The 15531-nt window shown below is 54.8% G+C and overlaps 5 protein-coding genes across 5 annotated transcripts; 1 reads left to right on the forward strand and 4 right to left on the reverse strand.

Annotated features, from left to right (window-relative positions):
• Positions 1-2168: 2168 nt before the first annotated feature.
• ColSpa_11083 (uncharacterized protein) lies at positions 2169-3808 on the reverse strand (the record flags this gene model as incomplete). Its single annotated transcript, XM_049277295.1, has 2 exons — positions 2169-2968; positions 3130-3808. The coding sequence occupies 2 exons, from the start codon at positions 3806-3808 to the stop codon at positions 2169-2171; spliced, it is 1479 nt and encodes a 492-aa protein (XP_049133252.1).
• Positions 3809-3872: 64 nt separating this feature from the next.
• Positions 3873-4109, reverse strand: ColSpa_11084 (uncharacterized protein; the record flags this gene model as incomplete). The annotated part of the gene is made up of 1 exon (XM_049277296.1): positions 3873-4109. One exon carries the CDS (start codon positions 4107-4109, stop codon positions 3873-3875), a length of 237 nt encoding a protein of 78 aa, XP_049133253.1.
• A 6557-nt stretch (positions 4110-10666) lies between these two features.
• Positions 10667-12097, reverse strand: ColSpa_11085 (uncharacterized protein; the record flags this gene model as incomplete). Its single annotated transcript, XM_049277297.1, has 1 exon — positions 10667-12097. The coding sequence occupies one exon, from the start codon at positions 12095-12097 to the stop codon at positions 10667-10669; it is 1431 nt and encodes a 476-aa protein (XP_049133254.1).
• A 1319-nt stretch (positions 12098-13416) lies between these two features.
• Positions 13417-13865, forward strand: ColSpa_11086 (uncharacterized protein; the record flags this gene model as incomplete). Its single annotated transcript, XM_049277298.1, has 2 exons — positions 13417-13454; positions 13517-13865. The coding sequence occupies 2 exons, from the start codon at positions 13417-13419 to the stop codon at positions 13863-13865; spliced, it is 387 nt and encodes a 128-aa protein (XP_049133255.1).
• Positions 13866-13926: 61 nt separating this feature from the next.
• ColSpa_11087 (uncharacterized protein) lies at positions 13927-15057 on the reverse strand (the record flags this gene model as incomplete). Its single annotated transcript, XM_049277299.1, has 2 exons — positions 13927-14913; positions 14998-15057. 2 exons carry the CDS (start codon positions 15055-15057, stop codon positions 13927-13929), a joined length of 1047 nt encoding a protein of 348 aa, XP_049133256.1.
• Positions 15058-15531: the final 474 nt, after the last annotated feature.

Below are 15531 nucleotides of genomic sequence, written 5' to 3' on the forward strand. Positions count from 1 at the left end.
GACGTGAAGGGGAGGGAAGGGGGTCCGAGCAACATCGGCGGTGACGGGCAGGCGGGTGATGCACACTGCGACCTTCTCTTCCCAGTTACTCGAGACGACGCACTCGTTTGAGGCATAGCCTGCTGGCTCTCTGCCTTGCCCTGGGCGTCGCTATCGCTCTGCCGAGTGGATACACCTGATTTCTTTTCACGTTACATTTGGATACTGAGTAAAGGGAGATTATGGCGGGGGAGATTGGAGGCAGAACACGAGGCAGGCAAAGCACGCCGAAGGATTGCGTCGAGTGTCACCTAGGGCAGAACATGAGGCAACTAGATTGATTGAACGACAACGAGGGCCGCAGGAGACTGAGGAAGGCAGAGAGAGAGAGACAGGGTGGACGTTTACGCGGTATGTGCGTCTACCAAGCGGCAAGGGCGCCTCCCCTTGTCTTGGACCCACGTCTCTCCGCCTAGACCTCTGCCTCTTTCTCTCTCTGTCTCTCTCTCTCTCACTCACACACACACACACACACACACACACACACACACACACTCACTCCGTTCCTGGCTGTCCCTGTCTGTACCAATTTATTTCTTTATTGTTTATTTCTTGTATGTGTCTTGCCCTTGTCTTGTCTGATGGACGATGATCTCCGGTCACTTTTCCCTCACTTCCACTTGTCTTGTCGGACGGTCTGTTCTTATGTCCAGTGGCTCAGCCTGCCTGCGCTGGACCCCTGCTCCGCTGTTGTGTCTTCGGTCCGGCTCGGCTGCGCAGCAATTGAGGTGTGTGTGTGTGTGTGTGCGTGGCTCTCCCCTGGCTGGCTGTCCCATCTTCTAGACGACATGCCGGCAGAAGACGGTTTGACTCGGGTGCCGTGGTTGGATCACCTCGTCTCTTCCCTGGTCGGGCCAGATCCAGAAAAGACACTTCCCGTCGTCTTCTCCATCGCAGGATTCTTTGCTTCCTGCTTGCTGCTGCTGGTCCCGGATCTTGTATCTTGCATCTTGAAAGTCTGACAAGGAACTCGACTCACGCGAATCCTACGCTCTCAGGTTCCCTGACAACGTCATGTCGCGTCAAAGAAACTCGAGGAGTGCAGCTGGTGCCTACTTGCGTAATGGAGGGTGTTGGGGTGGGTATTTGTCTGAGGTTTTTTGGAACCCTTTAACATCCCAGCAACAGGGGGAAGGGGGGGGAAGCATAGAGTTTACAGCAGTTGTGCCGTCTCTTCCAAAGTTGTCTTAGTATCCTTGGTATGGAAACCTCGACTGTAGTGTCTGTCAACCTGCCCGTCTCTTGTTGAAAGCGAGAAAAGCGCGACTCGACACAACTGATCGGCAGTCCCAATGCTGTCATAGTCTGTCCTCCGCCAATGTCCCCTCCAAGTCTCCCTCCCTCTCAGACAACTCAAGTCGTCTGAACGAAGCCATATGCCAACTACTTGTTTGCGCATAACGTAGCAACCAAAAGTCTGCTCGCTGATCACGACTCAATAAAAAGCTTGTTCTTGAAATGTTCGTCAAATTTTTTGGTTCTGCGTGCCTGGACAGGTTTCCCCCTTCGCCGGCCACGTAACTATGGTTAAACATCAAAGTCCATAATCACATTCTTTTAGTCCCATCCCAGAATGTGTTGTGTGTATCATCCCCCTCTCTCCTAAAGATTCTAAAACCGCCCAATGGTTTGTTGTGCCCAGAATAGATGACGAAAAGTAAAAAATAAAAGAGAAAGAAAAACCTCCCAAATACCTGTACAGCGCCTCTCTTTCTCCAGGTTTCCCAGTAAATCGAACGTAAAAACAAGAAACAATCGTAATTGAGTTTTGAGTGCAAGAATCCTCCAACCTGATTCCCATGCACCAGTGTATGTTGATCAAAAAGAAGAAGAAAAACAGAGAAGTCGTGAAAAAGAAAAAGACCCAGCCGACGTGCTCCTCCGACCGCCCGTGAAATGCCTTGACGATGAACCAACCCGTTGTTTTTATCTACTACAAAGACCATCCAGGTAAAGTGTGTGGTTGTGTGTTGGGTGAATTTTTTTCCAAGAGGTCCCATCCCATTCCAGCTAGAATGAAACTCCGTTTCGCAACAAGGGGGGGGGGGGATGTAAGAACGAAAAGAGCCAAGAAACGAAACGGAAGGTTCGGGGTTTGAGTAATATAAACAAGTAGAGCAAAACCGCCCTCAAGATCCTTCAACGGCAACACAGCCACGAAGTTCAGGGTAGCGTCGAACAAAGTTCTCATTGAGGCGCCAGTTTTCGATACGCATTGCGTGGGCCGTGAACGTGTCGCTCAGCCACATCTCTCCGGATTGCGGGTCGACTACCAGTGCGTCAATAGGTCGGCACGGCCAGTTGATGAATCTTAGGCTGGCCGAGTAGACGGACTGAAACTCTTCATTGGCGTACACCTCTTGCCGCTCGATAAGTGCAGTACGCAGAGGAGCCCAGAGTATGAGGTCGATCCACTGAGGATGCGGAATGCTGGTTTGGCAAGGCTTGGGCGTGATTTCCGGCATAATGGCGGCATACGCCTCACGTGTTGGGTGTACCAGCCAGGCGACAGTCCTTTGAGTGACGGCGAAGACTGCGAGACACTCAATGACGTTTGTGACGCCCGCCTTATTGACGAGAGCGGTGATTAGCTCGGCGATGGGGTGGTTAACACCTGGCCCCGTGACCCTTGTGGAAGCGGCTCGGTCAAGGTCGGCTAGCTGGCACCGTGGGGGTTCTGTTGTGGGCGAGGCCGGGTGATACTCGAGGAAATTCTTCACGTTGACCCTAGTAGGCCGTAGGAGCGTGTCGATGGATTTCAGTTGGGCCAGTCGGCGGCAGTCCTGTACGAAGCCGACAATGAGCTGGTCGATTCGACATGTGGGCGGGACGATGAGCGTCGGAATCTCCCAGAGGATGGTGCCGGGCTGACGGATCAGTGAGCCGACGGTTGTTGATAGTACACTGGAGTTGGGTACGAGTTCCACGACTGCTGGTGATGAAGATACGATTGATGATGATGAGACATGGGCACCTGTTGGTGGTGAGCCATTGAGTGGTTGTGAGGATATCCAGCGTCTAGGAACTGAGTGGTTAGCGTCTCAGAATTGCGTTGCAACCCAACCACCGCATGCAGGGGAGACCACCCACCAGAGTCAACTTCGTCGTAGTCCATCTTGGCCGGGATGCTTCGAGCGTCCATCATAGGCGCGGGGACGCTCGTGGGGATGTAGCCAGCGCCGTACTCGTCCGTGTTGGCGGAAGATGACGGGCTGGAGACAGTGGAGGGCACGGAAACGGGGATGCCTGGACCCCATGACTCTGATGCATCCGGCATAGGCACGTATGAGGAGCCGAGTTCTTGCATCACGTTGTAATCACCGTTGGAAGGGAACGGCGAAGATCGAGGGCTTGGGACGGCCCCGCTGATGGAACTGAGGTTGTCGTCATATACTGGAGCCGAGTCAGCACGAACAAGAGGCAACCACGCAGAAGACGAGGCGACTGAGGAGGCAGCCGTACCTGAGTTTGGGTAGGACTGCCCGTTGGGAACGCCCATGCTCTCACGGAGCTTGAACAGTTCCTCTTCAAGGGCCTTGTTCTTGCGTAAAAGCTCCTGGACGGTCTGACTCTGATCGCGGCCACGTTCGCTCTTGAGCTCTTCGAGCTCTCGCTCGAGTCTCTCGATGTGCTCCTTTGTCCTGGCTCTGATGGCCCGCTGGGCTTCTCTGTCATTGGCACGTTTGCGAGCCAGTTGGGAAGGCGTCAAGGTTGAGACGCTTCTGGTACCTGTCGAGGGGCGGACCAAGTCAACATACTGTCCATACATGAAGCAACGAGGGGGAGGAAGGGTGGTGTTGGGGGATGGAGGAGGATGGCAAAGCAGGGAGCGTTCAAGGCGGCGGCGGCGACAACGACAAAGGCATATTGTAGTATACGTCGTCGTCGTCGTCGACGCCTCCATCCCTCGAGGAGTGAAGTTGATAATGCGTACCCTTGCGCTTGGTGGGCTTCGTGGGCTCTGCGGAAGCTGATCGCGTCATGTTGTCGGCGGCGTACTTGTCGTGCTGTGCAACAACGGGAGTGGTGACAGGTCTTGTTCGAGTGTTGGCAACGGCAGTATGGGCCATACTCTGGAAAAGAAGACTGGAGGAGAGCGAAGAGAATATATTGGGCGACGAGTTGTAGTTGTTGTTATTGTTGTTCGTGTTACGAAGGCAGGGATCGAATGAAGAGGATCAACTGGCAGCGCATCTGGAGTTATAAGATCTATTGACGACAAGAGTAGACGCAAGAACAGGGCCCCCCAATGCCGGCGGCAAAGTAGTTTCAGGGCAGCTGGGAGCCAAGAGGGGGGTATCAGTACGACGGTACGTACACTAGAGGGAACATGGGTCTAGGGGAATGAGTGTGCACTAGGACGAAAAGAATGGCCAGTGACTTTCGCAAAGTGAGGATGAAGAGGCAGGAGGTTGTGGAGGGTTCAACGAGAGTACGTACCGGACAGGTCCAAGGGGACTTGCACATAAGGTAGGCAAGTCGAGAGCAGGGGTTCGAGGGATCGCTGCATCCGGGCTAGTGTACTGGAAAGCAGCCCAGTTGTGAGGGTAAGGACGTGGGCCACTGTGTTCTGGTACTGACCGGAGGTAGTGTAGGGTAGCAAGGGGGTGAGAAGGCAGAGGGCAACAGAGCAGGGCAGCGGTACGACAGGCACACCCCGTGCTCGAGCACTTTCGGCTGGGAGAAGGGTCAAGTATCGGTGAAGAGACAGAAAGAGAGAGAGAGAGAGAGCGAGAGAGACGTAACTTGGCACATGACAGTTGATGTTAGGCGCAGACATGGCGTAAATTGCTAACCCACTTCCAGAACAACTTACAGATCTCTCAAGGATGGACTGGGATTCGATGGGTGTGGGCAGGGGTCTGCACAGAACAGAACTGGACAGACGGCGCAAGGAACATGGGAGAATGCGGATAGGACGGGGGGTGCAGAAGGGCGAAGTAGGGTACACTACGCTGTCAAGAGACGGTAGCTGGATACGTACCTGCGCGAGGGGTGGAGGGATATGGGGGGGGGTGCGATGGGGAGGGAGAAAGGGGGGTGGGGTGGGGGGTGTTTGACCCTGCCTATGAGGTACGTTTAGAAGATGCGGAAGACGTATGAGATGCCTTGCCTTAGGTAATGGGATCGGCCACCTCACGCACGTTTGCCCCAAGTTACGGTGCGTTTGGTGCGTCACCTTTTTCTGCGCTACACGTCCTGCCCAATAGCAAGAAGCTGCTGCGAGTTATAGTATATCCGTGGAGTTAACTCGAACGAAGAAGGATCGCATGCGAGCCCAAGGCCTGCCGCCGCTGCTCCTCGGGAGCCGCTCAATGTTGCCGTCTTATGTGTCCTCAGTGTTTACGCTGCGTCGCGCACAAGGCGACGGGGAGGTGCGCTCACACGTCCAGTAGCAGCCAAGGTGGGTGAACGACGTACTTATCCCCGTGGCTGTGACCTTGTTCTGGTTCGAGTTCGATGTAGACGACGGGTTCCAGGCGGAGGGTTGCTTATCCGCAAGGAAAGGCTTATGGTCAGGTCTTGAGACAGGCATAGCATTGGGGAAAAGCGTGCTGGACAAGGTGACGGAACGGAGGGCAACTGGGTCGATGGTAAGGCGAAGGGGAAACACAAGGCAGAGCGAGGCAAGCTAAGGTTCCTGCAATGGAAAAGGTACCCAGGTGCCTTGTCGACTCCGTTGAAGAAGCAACCACCAAATCACAGCTCGACTTCTCATCCCACACTGGATCGTGGCTTCCTTGTTGGTCTGGCCACTCTCTGCCCTCCCATGCCTTGCCCGCTTTATCCACAAAGGTGTGTGAGGTGGTTGAAAGACACCTACAGCAGTCTGTCCCGGTTGGGCTCACACATCGCGTCGGTCTCTGCTGGCTTCGAAACGGGGGGAGGACCAGGGGACACTTGCAAGGCGACTGATGAGAGTGGCCTGCACTTTCACTGCAAAGCAACAAGCAGCAATAGTACCGGTCCGGTCTCTGCTAGGAATAGCCATACCCATGAATTGGCCTGTGTGGCCCTTGACACGCCTGGGCCATACGGTAACGTAAGGTCGGGCTAGAAAGACAGGGTAACCTCTAATGCCCATCTTTCTTGACATCCGTATCGCGTTGACGAGGGCCGGGAAAAGACTTGTCCAGGCAGGGGTGGTGTGGTGTGTGGTGTATTAGTGGTTTGTTCGGTTTTGGCCCGACACCGACAACACCGCGCCGCAAGCCTGCGCCAGCCCTCCCGTACGGCAACGCCTTGCCAGGCAGGGCAGAGATCCATGAGCACCAACTCTGTTGAAGCTAGCACTTCTGCACCGGTTGCTGCATGCCCAGGAAGTTTCGGCCACACTCCGATGACCGGGGTAAGATCGAGGATGACGGAATGAGCCTTTGGCTGTCAATCAACCCTTGCGGGGTCTGAAGAAGAGGAAGGAAGAACAGAGCAGCGCCGAACGCCACGAATGGCCAGTATTTCGCAGGCGTGCGGCCGTGGTCGAGTAGTGCGCGCGCGCCCAGGGATGTTGGGTCACCGCAGATACGGCCCATGTGTGGGTGTGAGTGGTGGTAAGAGAGTGAGTGAGGAGAGTGGGAGAGAGATGAGCTTGGGATGCTTGGGATGTCCAAGTGGATGTGAGCGCACGCGCGTGCTCTCTCCCTCTCCCTCTCGCTCTCTCTCGCTCTCTCTCAGTTTTTCTCTCACACACGCACCCGCACCCACACCCACACACACATACACATAACTGATGAGCAGAGGCAATTCGAGTTCCGTTAGGTGATGAGGTGAGGTGAGGTAAGGGCCGTGAGGTCAGTCGGGGCCCTGGAGTAAACCGTGGGAAAATGAATGGGTGGAGAAAGAAAAAAACACAGGAGAAGCCGTACCCCCCTTGCGAGAAATAAACTTTGCGCCAAGTCCATATGCGGACTAGCTTCGTGGGCGCCGATACGCGGCCCAGCAGGTGCACCAGCAGCAAAAGTGAGGGAGGGGGGGGGGGGAAGGAGGGGGGAAAGTGGGCATGTATCAACCAGGAAGCAGCGCGCAGAGGGAAGGGGAAAAAAGAAGGAAAAAAAGAGGGTCAACGCAGGCTTCCTGGGATTCGCTCCAGTGTCCCAGTGCCAAGTGCCTCCCACTCTTCCACTCTTTTTTACCCACTGGCGGCGGCGGTACGTACCCGACTGCCGTGAACCATCATCTTAGCACGATGCAAAATGCACGGAAACTTGCTCCCATATCTGCTGCTCCGGCCACAGCGGCCAGCCCGACCGCTACCTTTGCTCTCCTCCACCACACCCAGCCGTAACACGCTTGTCCGTATCTAGAGGGATGAGGAAACGCATGGTTGGATGGCTGGAAGGGGTGTGGTGTGCGAACAGTGGGGAGGTGGTGCACGAAGGCCTCTATCCTTTGCACTTGATGCTGAGTCCTAGGCCAGAGGTACATACCTATGACCCTCTCGACTTGTCTGTCTTGCAACTCGGAATGAGGAGAGGCGACAAACTGACAAATTCCAATCAACGGTTTGGCGCCATACGGTGTGAGCACTCAAAGTAACGCCCATCGCCGCCGGCCCTGCTTCGCAAGGACAAGAAGAGCGGGAGCGAGTGGTGAGTGGTGCGATGGCACAATGTCGGTTTGCCAACCCACGAGAACTGATTGCCGAATGGAGTATCCCGGATCGGAAAACCCTACCCAATCTCTTCTAGCCCGATAACCACCTCCATTGAGATGGCTGACGAGGTTGGCAACAAGGCCTGCCGACTTTTAGTGTGCTTCATCATCTCCTGTTCTGAGGCCTTCCAGCACGTACTGGAAGATTTTGACCTGAGGGCGGCGGCGGCGGTTTCATTGGCATGTTCGGCCTGACGGTGAAGCCTTCTAGCCGCCCGACCAGAAACATGGCCAGGAACATTATTAGTACTAGTCGTTGCGTGCCCCAAATGCCAGTGCCGGAGCCACTGCCAAGAACTGATGGCTCGTCCGCTCGCTCGTCTGACGGCTTGAATTCTCCTAAGGGCCACGCCGCGACGACAGTTCAATAACGCTCGAGACCGTCTTTGCAGCTAGAACGCCCAAGTATCGGACCCAAACCGCGCGTGGCCTAGACTTCCCGACGGCTCAGCTGCCTTGTTAGCGAAGGCCTCGATGCTTTACCCCATCGATCCGTTTAGGGGGAGGGAAACGAAAAGCACCGCCCCAAAAGCATACCGAAACGGCATCCTCGGAATCCGATGGCCGTGAGTATGCACATTTTTTACCATCTTCTCCAAATTTGCGACACCGCTTGCAATGGCCCGGCATGCTAAAGGCCGTGATGTGCGCTGCTTGTGCGACCAAATGGCGTATCCGTCGTTCCAGTCACCGGACTTGATTCCGGCTGCCCAATTCCATGGAGGCCACGACGAAACCGCCATTGACAATCTTTTCCCCCTCGGTTCCCTTATTCGCTCGTCGGAATGCGGGCTGATGACGGGTTATGCAAATCTCACCCTGGTGTCTCTCTTGCTGCCTCTTGTCACCGTCAGTAGAACCCGTAGGAGAAGCTAGAGTCGGGCTTTGCAGCTTTGCGGCTTTGCGTCTTGTTCGTCGGGCTTTGCGTCTTGTTCTCCCTGCTGCGGGATGGGGTTCAGCACCCTGTCTCACTTCCAGCTTCACGACACACGCGCACACCCCTCTGACCGAGCCAACTTTGATTCAGCGCCGTCAGCGGTCCGCGGCTCGCAGCAATATTCGCTCGAGGTGTTGCTGGTGGATGTTCGTAACATGGGGTATGCACGATTGCAACCAGATGAAGGCCACGCCCAGCAGCGACAATGAGATCTCTGCTGTCAAATCCGCACGCATTCTGTGTTGTCTCCGTCCCTTATTACATGTTTTCCCATTCTTTTTCCGTCTCTGGTTTCTCCGAGAATCCGGCGCCGTGCGAAGCTCGCATAGGTGCTAGATGGCAATGCGCCGACATTTTTTTGACAATATAGCGGACTCCTCGACACTCCATAGCTCTCCCCTAGGTTCCGCATTACATTGGGTGTTCGGATTCACCCTGTCATCGTCTTAGGAAAGGGTTTGGTTCACGTCCAAGTAGGAAGTTTGTCCATGACGTACGTTGCCAATGAGGCAACTTGCCATCGCAACATACTGTCATCGCAGCGAGGAGGCGAGAAAAGGAAGCATTTCGCCGAGCTGAATGTGGTTCACAGAGTTTCCAGACTGGCGGGATTGTGGCGTCCGGAGGGCTCCCTCCTGCAGTGTCTGTCGATGCGTCTGAATGGTCGCCCTCGTCAAGTGAGGTCTCACTTGACTGTCAGTACGTGTAGCCCTCGACTTGCCAGTGTCGTGCTCGCCCAAGGGCGGGGGAAGCGTTCCGATCCGTAGCCCACCCTCTTTCTTGTTCTTTCTCTCTTCTTCTCCCTACCAGCGTCGTTCGCTTCTCATCCTTCCACAGCCTGATCATCGTGAATTTCAATGGCTTGGTCGTACAAGACGTCGAGCCGATGGCCCGAGGCTGCACGCATGCAATTTCAGGGATCGTTATTTGGTTCGTGGTATGTCATTGGCGTTCGGTTCTGGTTGACGAGGGGTTCGGACACGGCGAAAGGCGACGAGGATATCAACAAAGAATGCATCCGGAATCAGCGATTTTTAAGAGTTATTTCGGGGTGGGCTTAGCACCGTCGAAACCCAGGGGTTATCAACCCCCGATGAATGCCGTCCCATCGGAGCAACATCCAGTTCGGATTTCTGTTTTGTCAGTTTTTGTCAGTTCTGACTCAGAGAGCCGGTCATTGTCTGTTTCGTTTCCGTACTTTCCCCTCGTGGGGACACAGCACTACACTACGACTGAGGCCCCATTAGAGAAGGGCCTGCAGCAGGGCCCGTTGCAAAGGCCGGCGCAGTGCCAGGTCTGTGCCAGGCCTGTGCCAGGCCTGTGCCGGAACAACCCATTCTCGACCGCAAGGCGGACCAGCTGAGGAGAATGAGGGGAGCGGTCTGGCAGTGCGTGGGAAAAGGTGGAACGCCCTCCGGTCTCTCCAGAACATTGGCAGAGGTAGGTACCTTGGCTACTGAGGTACTTCGCACCCTGCTCAAGTAGAGTCTAGTTGCGCCTTGTCGACACTAAATTCAGGCGACGGTATACGCTAGCAGCCCAAACATGGCTACTTTTCCATACCCAACAACCAATCACTGGTCGTTCCGACCAAAGCGGATCTCACTCCGTATGAAGGGCAGGGCCTGTACCTTGGAATATCCGGGCCTGTGGTCTGAGTGTGGTGTCGGCGGCGGGAGAGCCCTCAGTGACCCCTAGATACTATGTATGTAGATATGAATCCTTCAAAGGCTAGTGACGGTGGGCGGCTGTTCTGTGCAAAATTCGCCGCGAACCTCTTGTACATCATTGCGCATTTCTGTAACCTTGAATGTTTGTAACAATCGACCTTCGAGAACATTTTTTTTGGCGGTCCTCCTATGTAATGCAGCGCAGACAAACTTTTTTTAGTTGCCGCAAAGAGAAAGCTGTTGCAAATGCCGTAGCCCAGGGTATCATATCGTCCCAAACCCAAGAGAATTGGATCGGTGGAGTCAATCGGTCCGTCCGGGACCGTTGTAAATCAAGGTACGTAGTGTCGTCGCTCTGCCATAAACCTCAAGATATTTCGAGGTTTTCTTCTTTGACAGCCTCCACTAGCTCCTCCAGCCCACCGACCTCTGTCGGTCCGTTCATGCCATCCGGAGGAAGGGCCCATCCGGGCATCGGGCTGGTGTAGCCCCATGCGCCTCCGGCGTCTTCGTATCGCAGACTGTGAAGCCAAAGCGACAGCTCATGCTCGCCGGGGTCCGTGTAAAGCGGCGTATCGCAGACATCGCAGTTTTCGCCTGACAGCTTCTCGGCCCGTCTTTTTGCGTACAAATCCACCATCTCATCATGATATGCTACCGCGTCAGCAATGTCCTGCTTGCCCATCCGTTCCAGGCGCGACATGATGTCTTCGTCCGTGTTTTCAATTGCATCAGAGTCGTTGCAACCCAGATTGATACCCCATACTCGCTGGTTTGCATACAGAGGGTCATTCTGAATCGGGTGCCCAACGAATTGCAGATGCACACGAATCTGATGCGTTCTGCCCGTTAAAGGTAAGCAGCGAACAATGGAATAACCTTCCTTCTTGATCCAGGGCCGACGTTCCTCCTCCGCGAGTTGTTCCGGGGTTTTGGGTTTCTCCAGTTCCGGGTCAGTCTGTTTCTCCGGCGGATAGTAGGCCAAACGCTTGAAGACGGTACGAGCCGATTTTCCATTGGCGCGAACCCTGTTGAGTCCCAGTCGTGGGGATATCTGTAGAATTGGTTGATCGCAAACAACTTCGCCGTCAGGGAACTCTCCGGCAACGCGAGCCAGGTATTCCTTGCGCACCGTGTGAGCTCTGATTTGCGCAGTGAGCTTTACGGCGGCCTGCGGCGTCTTGCCGATGAAAAGGATGCCGCTTGTAAGGCGGTCCAGGCGATGGCACGGGTATGGCAGGAAGTGCTCGCCCCTCTCAGCTTTCATAATTTCGATGAGTGAGTTGTACTTGTACCTGCCAGCAGGGTGCACGGGCACGCCGGACGGCTTGTTTACGACAATCATCTCATCGTCTTCGTGAATGATACGAATAGGCTCCCCAGTGACAGGAGGCTCATGGCGATGGATGGTATGATTTACCAGGTCCCCGTTCTTGACAACATGGTCTGGTCCAACGATCTTCCCGTTGACGACAATGGCTCCAGTTTCCATGGCATGGCGATAGTACTCAAGAGTACGGTCCCGGAACTCGTCCTCGAAGATGTCGATCAGCTTCCGACCGCGCCAGCGTTCCTTGGCCCATGTGTGGTAGGTGAAGTGGTAGGGAGCTACTCTGCGCAGGCCGTCCTCGAAATAGTAAGGTCGTGGCCACATGTCGCCAGTGGGAGTCGTCAGCACGTCAGGCAGCTTCTCTGAAGCCTCAGACGGTGAGATATCTGAGGGGTTGGCTTCAGTGACACGGGCAACAGTCGGCGCCGGAGCTGGAGCGGAAGCCGATGTCGTTTTTTCAGAAGCCATGGTAGACGTGAGGGGTTCCAGCCGGAGTGGTAGTCGTGCCAGAGGCGTGACTGCGCGCCTGAGAGTAGCCAGGGTTGATGGACAAGTCGACAGAGGAGGGACGGGATGTGGAGGCGCGGGTGGTTATATTGAAGGAGGCTTTGGCTAGCGGTAGAGCTTCCGTGTTTCGATACGACGCTTGCTGGTTGTCCCTTAACTCTGGTTTCTAAGATTTATCGAGATTCGCGAGTTTGGTGGTGATAGATCTTGAAAGAGTCACAAAATTGATGGCGGTCAGACCTGGCAGAACTTTGCTGAGGTTGAGTTTTACAGGCATAAGCTGAGGCAGTGGGTTTGCCAGTGGTGTGATTGGCTCTTGTTGGAGTTCGCCTTTCTAACTTCTTCCTTCCAGTGATTACATAAGTTAAGCAAGATGGCTCTTTAGGCAGTCAATTGGCCGTCCCTATTATGTAAGGTACTGATCCGGCACAGGCCCAATCAAGTCTACCGACGCAACTAACCCATTCTGCATTGGTCGTCGGTAGCAACATGTCTCTTCCTGTGCCTCGGTTTAGGTGTGAAATTTACGTTAGCCAGCCCAGTTCCCTGGCCGATTTCTCCGCACGTCTTAAGTGCCGAAGCTATGAGAGCTTCCTTTGATAGAGGCTTCGCTTCAAAGGTTTAAAAGAACGCGCTGAGCCAGCCATAATCCAAACGAAAAGTGCCGGCGACGGCGACGCACCTTATTGTTGTTGAAGACCAGCAAGTCTCTCGCTGTTTGCCTTCCTGTACCACGGCAGTCGTCGGTTGTGACAAGCTCCCTAGGCATCCGACTCTTTGTTTTCGTCCGTTTTATCACATCAGGACACTGTCATGGCGAGCTACGCAGAGCTAAAGAAGCGTCGGAGGGATGATTATCGTTACATACTGGACTACCGGACCCGATGGTGAGTGACCACCCTGCCCCCTTTCCTGGCCGTCGCGGCTTTCTATCATGGCCGCTGCCTCTCAATATCATTCGTCTTTCCCTTCTGCCGACCTCAAATTGGATGGACCAAGCTTGTTACTTTGTACAAAGGTTCAGGGGGGCTGGCCGCCACTGCAACCGGACGATCTCCTCTTGTCCTCCGCCTAACCTCTCTTCGTCCATGGATGCATCTCACGCCCTCGACTCTCCGTTGTTGGTGTTCGGGGAGGGGGGTGGGGGGGGGCGTGTTTCGATGTGTACCCGTCATCTTCCCATCATCACATTTCACTTTACCACATCCCCATTCGCATTCCTCTTGTTGGGTTCACTGCTACAGCAGTCGATAACAAAGTTTCCTAGGGCCGACAATGATATGTACCAGCACCTGAACAACAGCATCTATAACTTTCTGTATGCTTTCTCCTAGTCCGGCCAATGCGCTCGCGCCGCGTCCGACTAAGATTGTTCTGCAGATACGATTCGGTCGTCAACACCTACCTAATTGAGCACTGCAGTCTATCGCCCGCAGGGTCTGAGCAGCACGGGGTCGTGGTTCACTCGCACAGTGACTACTTTGCTTCCATCTCCTTCCCCGCAGTCGCCGAGCTGGCGCTCAGGGTGAACAAGTTGGGCAAGTCTAGTGTGACGTACGAAATTGCTCTGTTCGAGAAGGGAGTCGACCAGGTGAGAGCAGTCGCGGAGTTTGTCCACGTCTTTGTCGAGAGATCTACCGGCCGCCCAACCGCATCTGGCATGACGGACGAAATGCGGAGGGGGCTGGAGCAAATTCAGGTGGTGAAGGCCAGAGAAAATAAGCTCTGAAATTGAACTCTATCACCCACCCACAGGGCAGACCGGAGCTTATCCCCCAATTATCAATGCCTCACTGCTGCAACTGCAGCTTCTGGATCGCACCGTCCTGTTCACCACTCTTGAAGATCTTCTCCAGGAACTCTAGGTCGGCCAAAGCCTCCTCAGGAGACTGCAAGGGGTTCGGCCTCCCCGCCACCAACCCTTCCGCCCATGCCTTGACCTCCTCCTTGACACCGCTCGTCTGCTCAAACTGAGTTGTCCGTGCTTCACCATCAAAGGGCTTGACAGTCAGGTCATGGCCTGACAAGGTGACACTGCCCTTTTCGCCCGCCACCTGGAAGTCGAAGGCGCTCAAGGACGAGCCGACACTGACGGCGAAGGAGCCCGTAGCACCCGACCTGGTCTTGACCACAGCGTTGATAGTGTCGATGGGGGGCAGATGCTCCTGGGTCAGGTCCGAGAATGCCGCCACCGAGTCCGGCGCCGCCTCTTTGCCGAGCAGCAGCCGGAGCGCGGCAGCAAAGTGGACGCCACCGTCGAGGAGGAACCCACCCTGGTAGTCTGGCTTTTTGCGCCACGCCGTCTCAATGTATTTGCCACCCAGCTGTACGAAGAAGAAAACCCTCACGTTGAAGCCGGTGATTTTGCCGAGCTTCTGCACTTCATCCTGTGCCGTAGTATAGCGGGGCTGAAAACGGTAGTTCTCGGCGACAGCGAAGGTGACACCTTTTTCAGCAGAGACCTTGTGGTAGTAGTCGATCAGCTTCTGAGCTCGAGCGACGTCGGCGGCGATGGGCTTCTCGGCCAGGACGTGTTTGCCGGCGACGAGGGCTTGCTCAATGTATTCGGGCTGGTTGACAATGGGCAGGGCCAGAATAAGGGCCTGGATGTCGTCGCGGGCAAGGAGGTCCTTGAATGACTTGCCGTCGCCTGAGTCGTCGGAGTACAGGTCGGGAACTGTGGAATTGGTGACAAGCTTCGCCGTGTCCTCGGCTGACTTGCGGGACCGCGAATAGATAGCCTTGAGTGTGAGTTGGTCGCTCGCTTCCACGGCAGGCTATGTATTTGATTGGCATCAGTGAGCTTGAATGGTCCGGACATCTTGATTCTGGGACGAGATAACGCCTTTGGGATTCCTTACCAGATGCTGTTCCTTGGCAAAGATGCCACCGCCAACAATAGCAACTCCGATGGGGGCCATAATGCTTGACTCTCTTGTGTGATGTCGAATTGGTGACGTCTGAAGTAGGGCTATGCTTTGCGTTGAGCGAGATTCTTGGGAGATGTTGCTTCCAGTGAGCGATTTGCAATGTTCCAGTTGGTCTTGAATTAATCGTGCAGCAGGTCAAGAGATATTCTCGACTGATGGTTGCCGGCATATGGCGCCTTATGCGGTATCTTAAGCCAGGCACGCACACAATGCCATCGTCGTCACTTTCCTCCAATGCCAGGGGAGCTTTTGCATTCATGGTGGGGTTTGCTGGCGGGGGTGCAGCATTCAGTGACACAACTGCCCCGCAACTGGCCAGATGGTTTTGTGCCACTAACGAAGACATGCCTTACAAAAGCAGAAGTTTTGTTAGCATTCTATCCCGTCAAATGAGCCCAGAGCTTCTACAGTAGTCCTCGAGTACCGCCAAACTCTTCTGGGAAAGTCTAACAGTCGGGATGCCCC

Source organism: Colletotrichum spaethianum (assembly GCF_022836535.1).
Source record: "Colletotrichum spaethianum MAFF 239500 DNA, contig42, whole genome shotgun sequence".
In the NCBI taxonomy this organism is placed as follows: Eukaryota; Fungi; Ascomycota; class Sordariomycetes; order Glomerellales; family Glomerellaceae; genus Colletotrichum; species Colletotrichum spaethianum.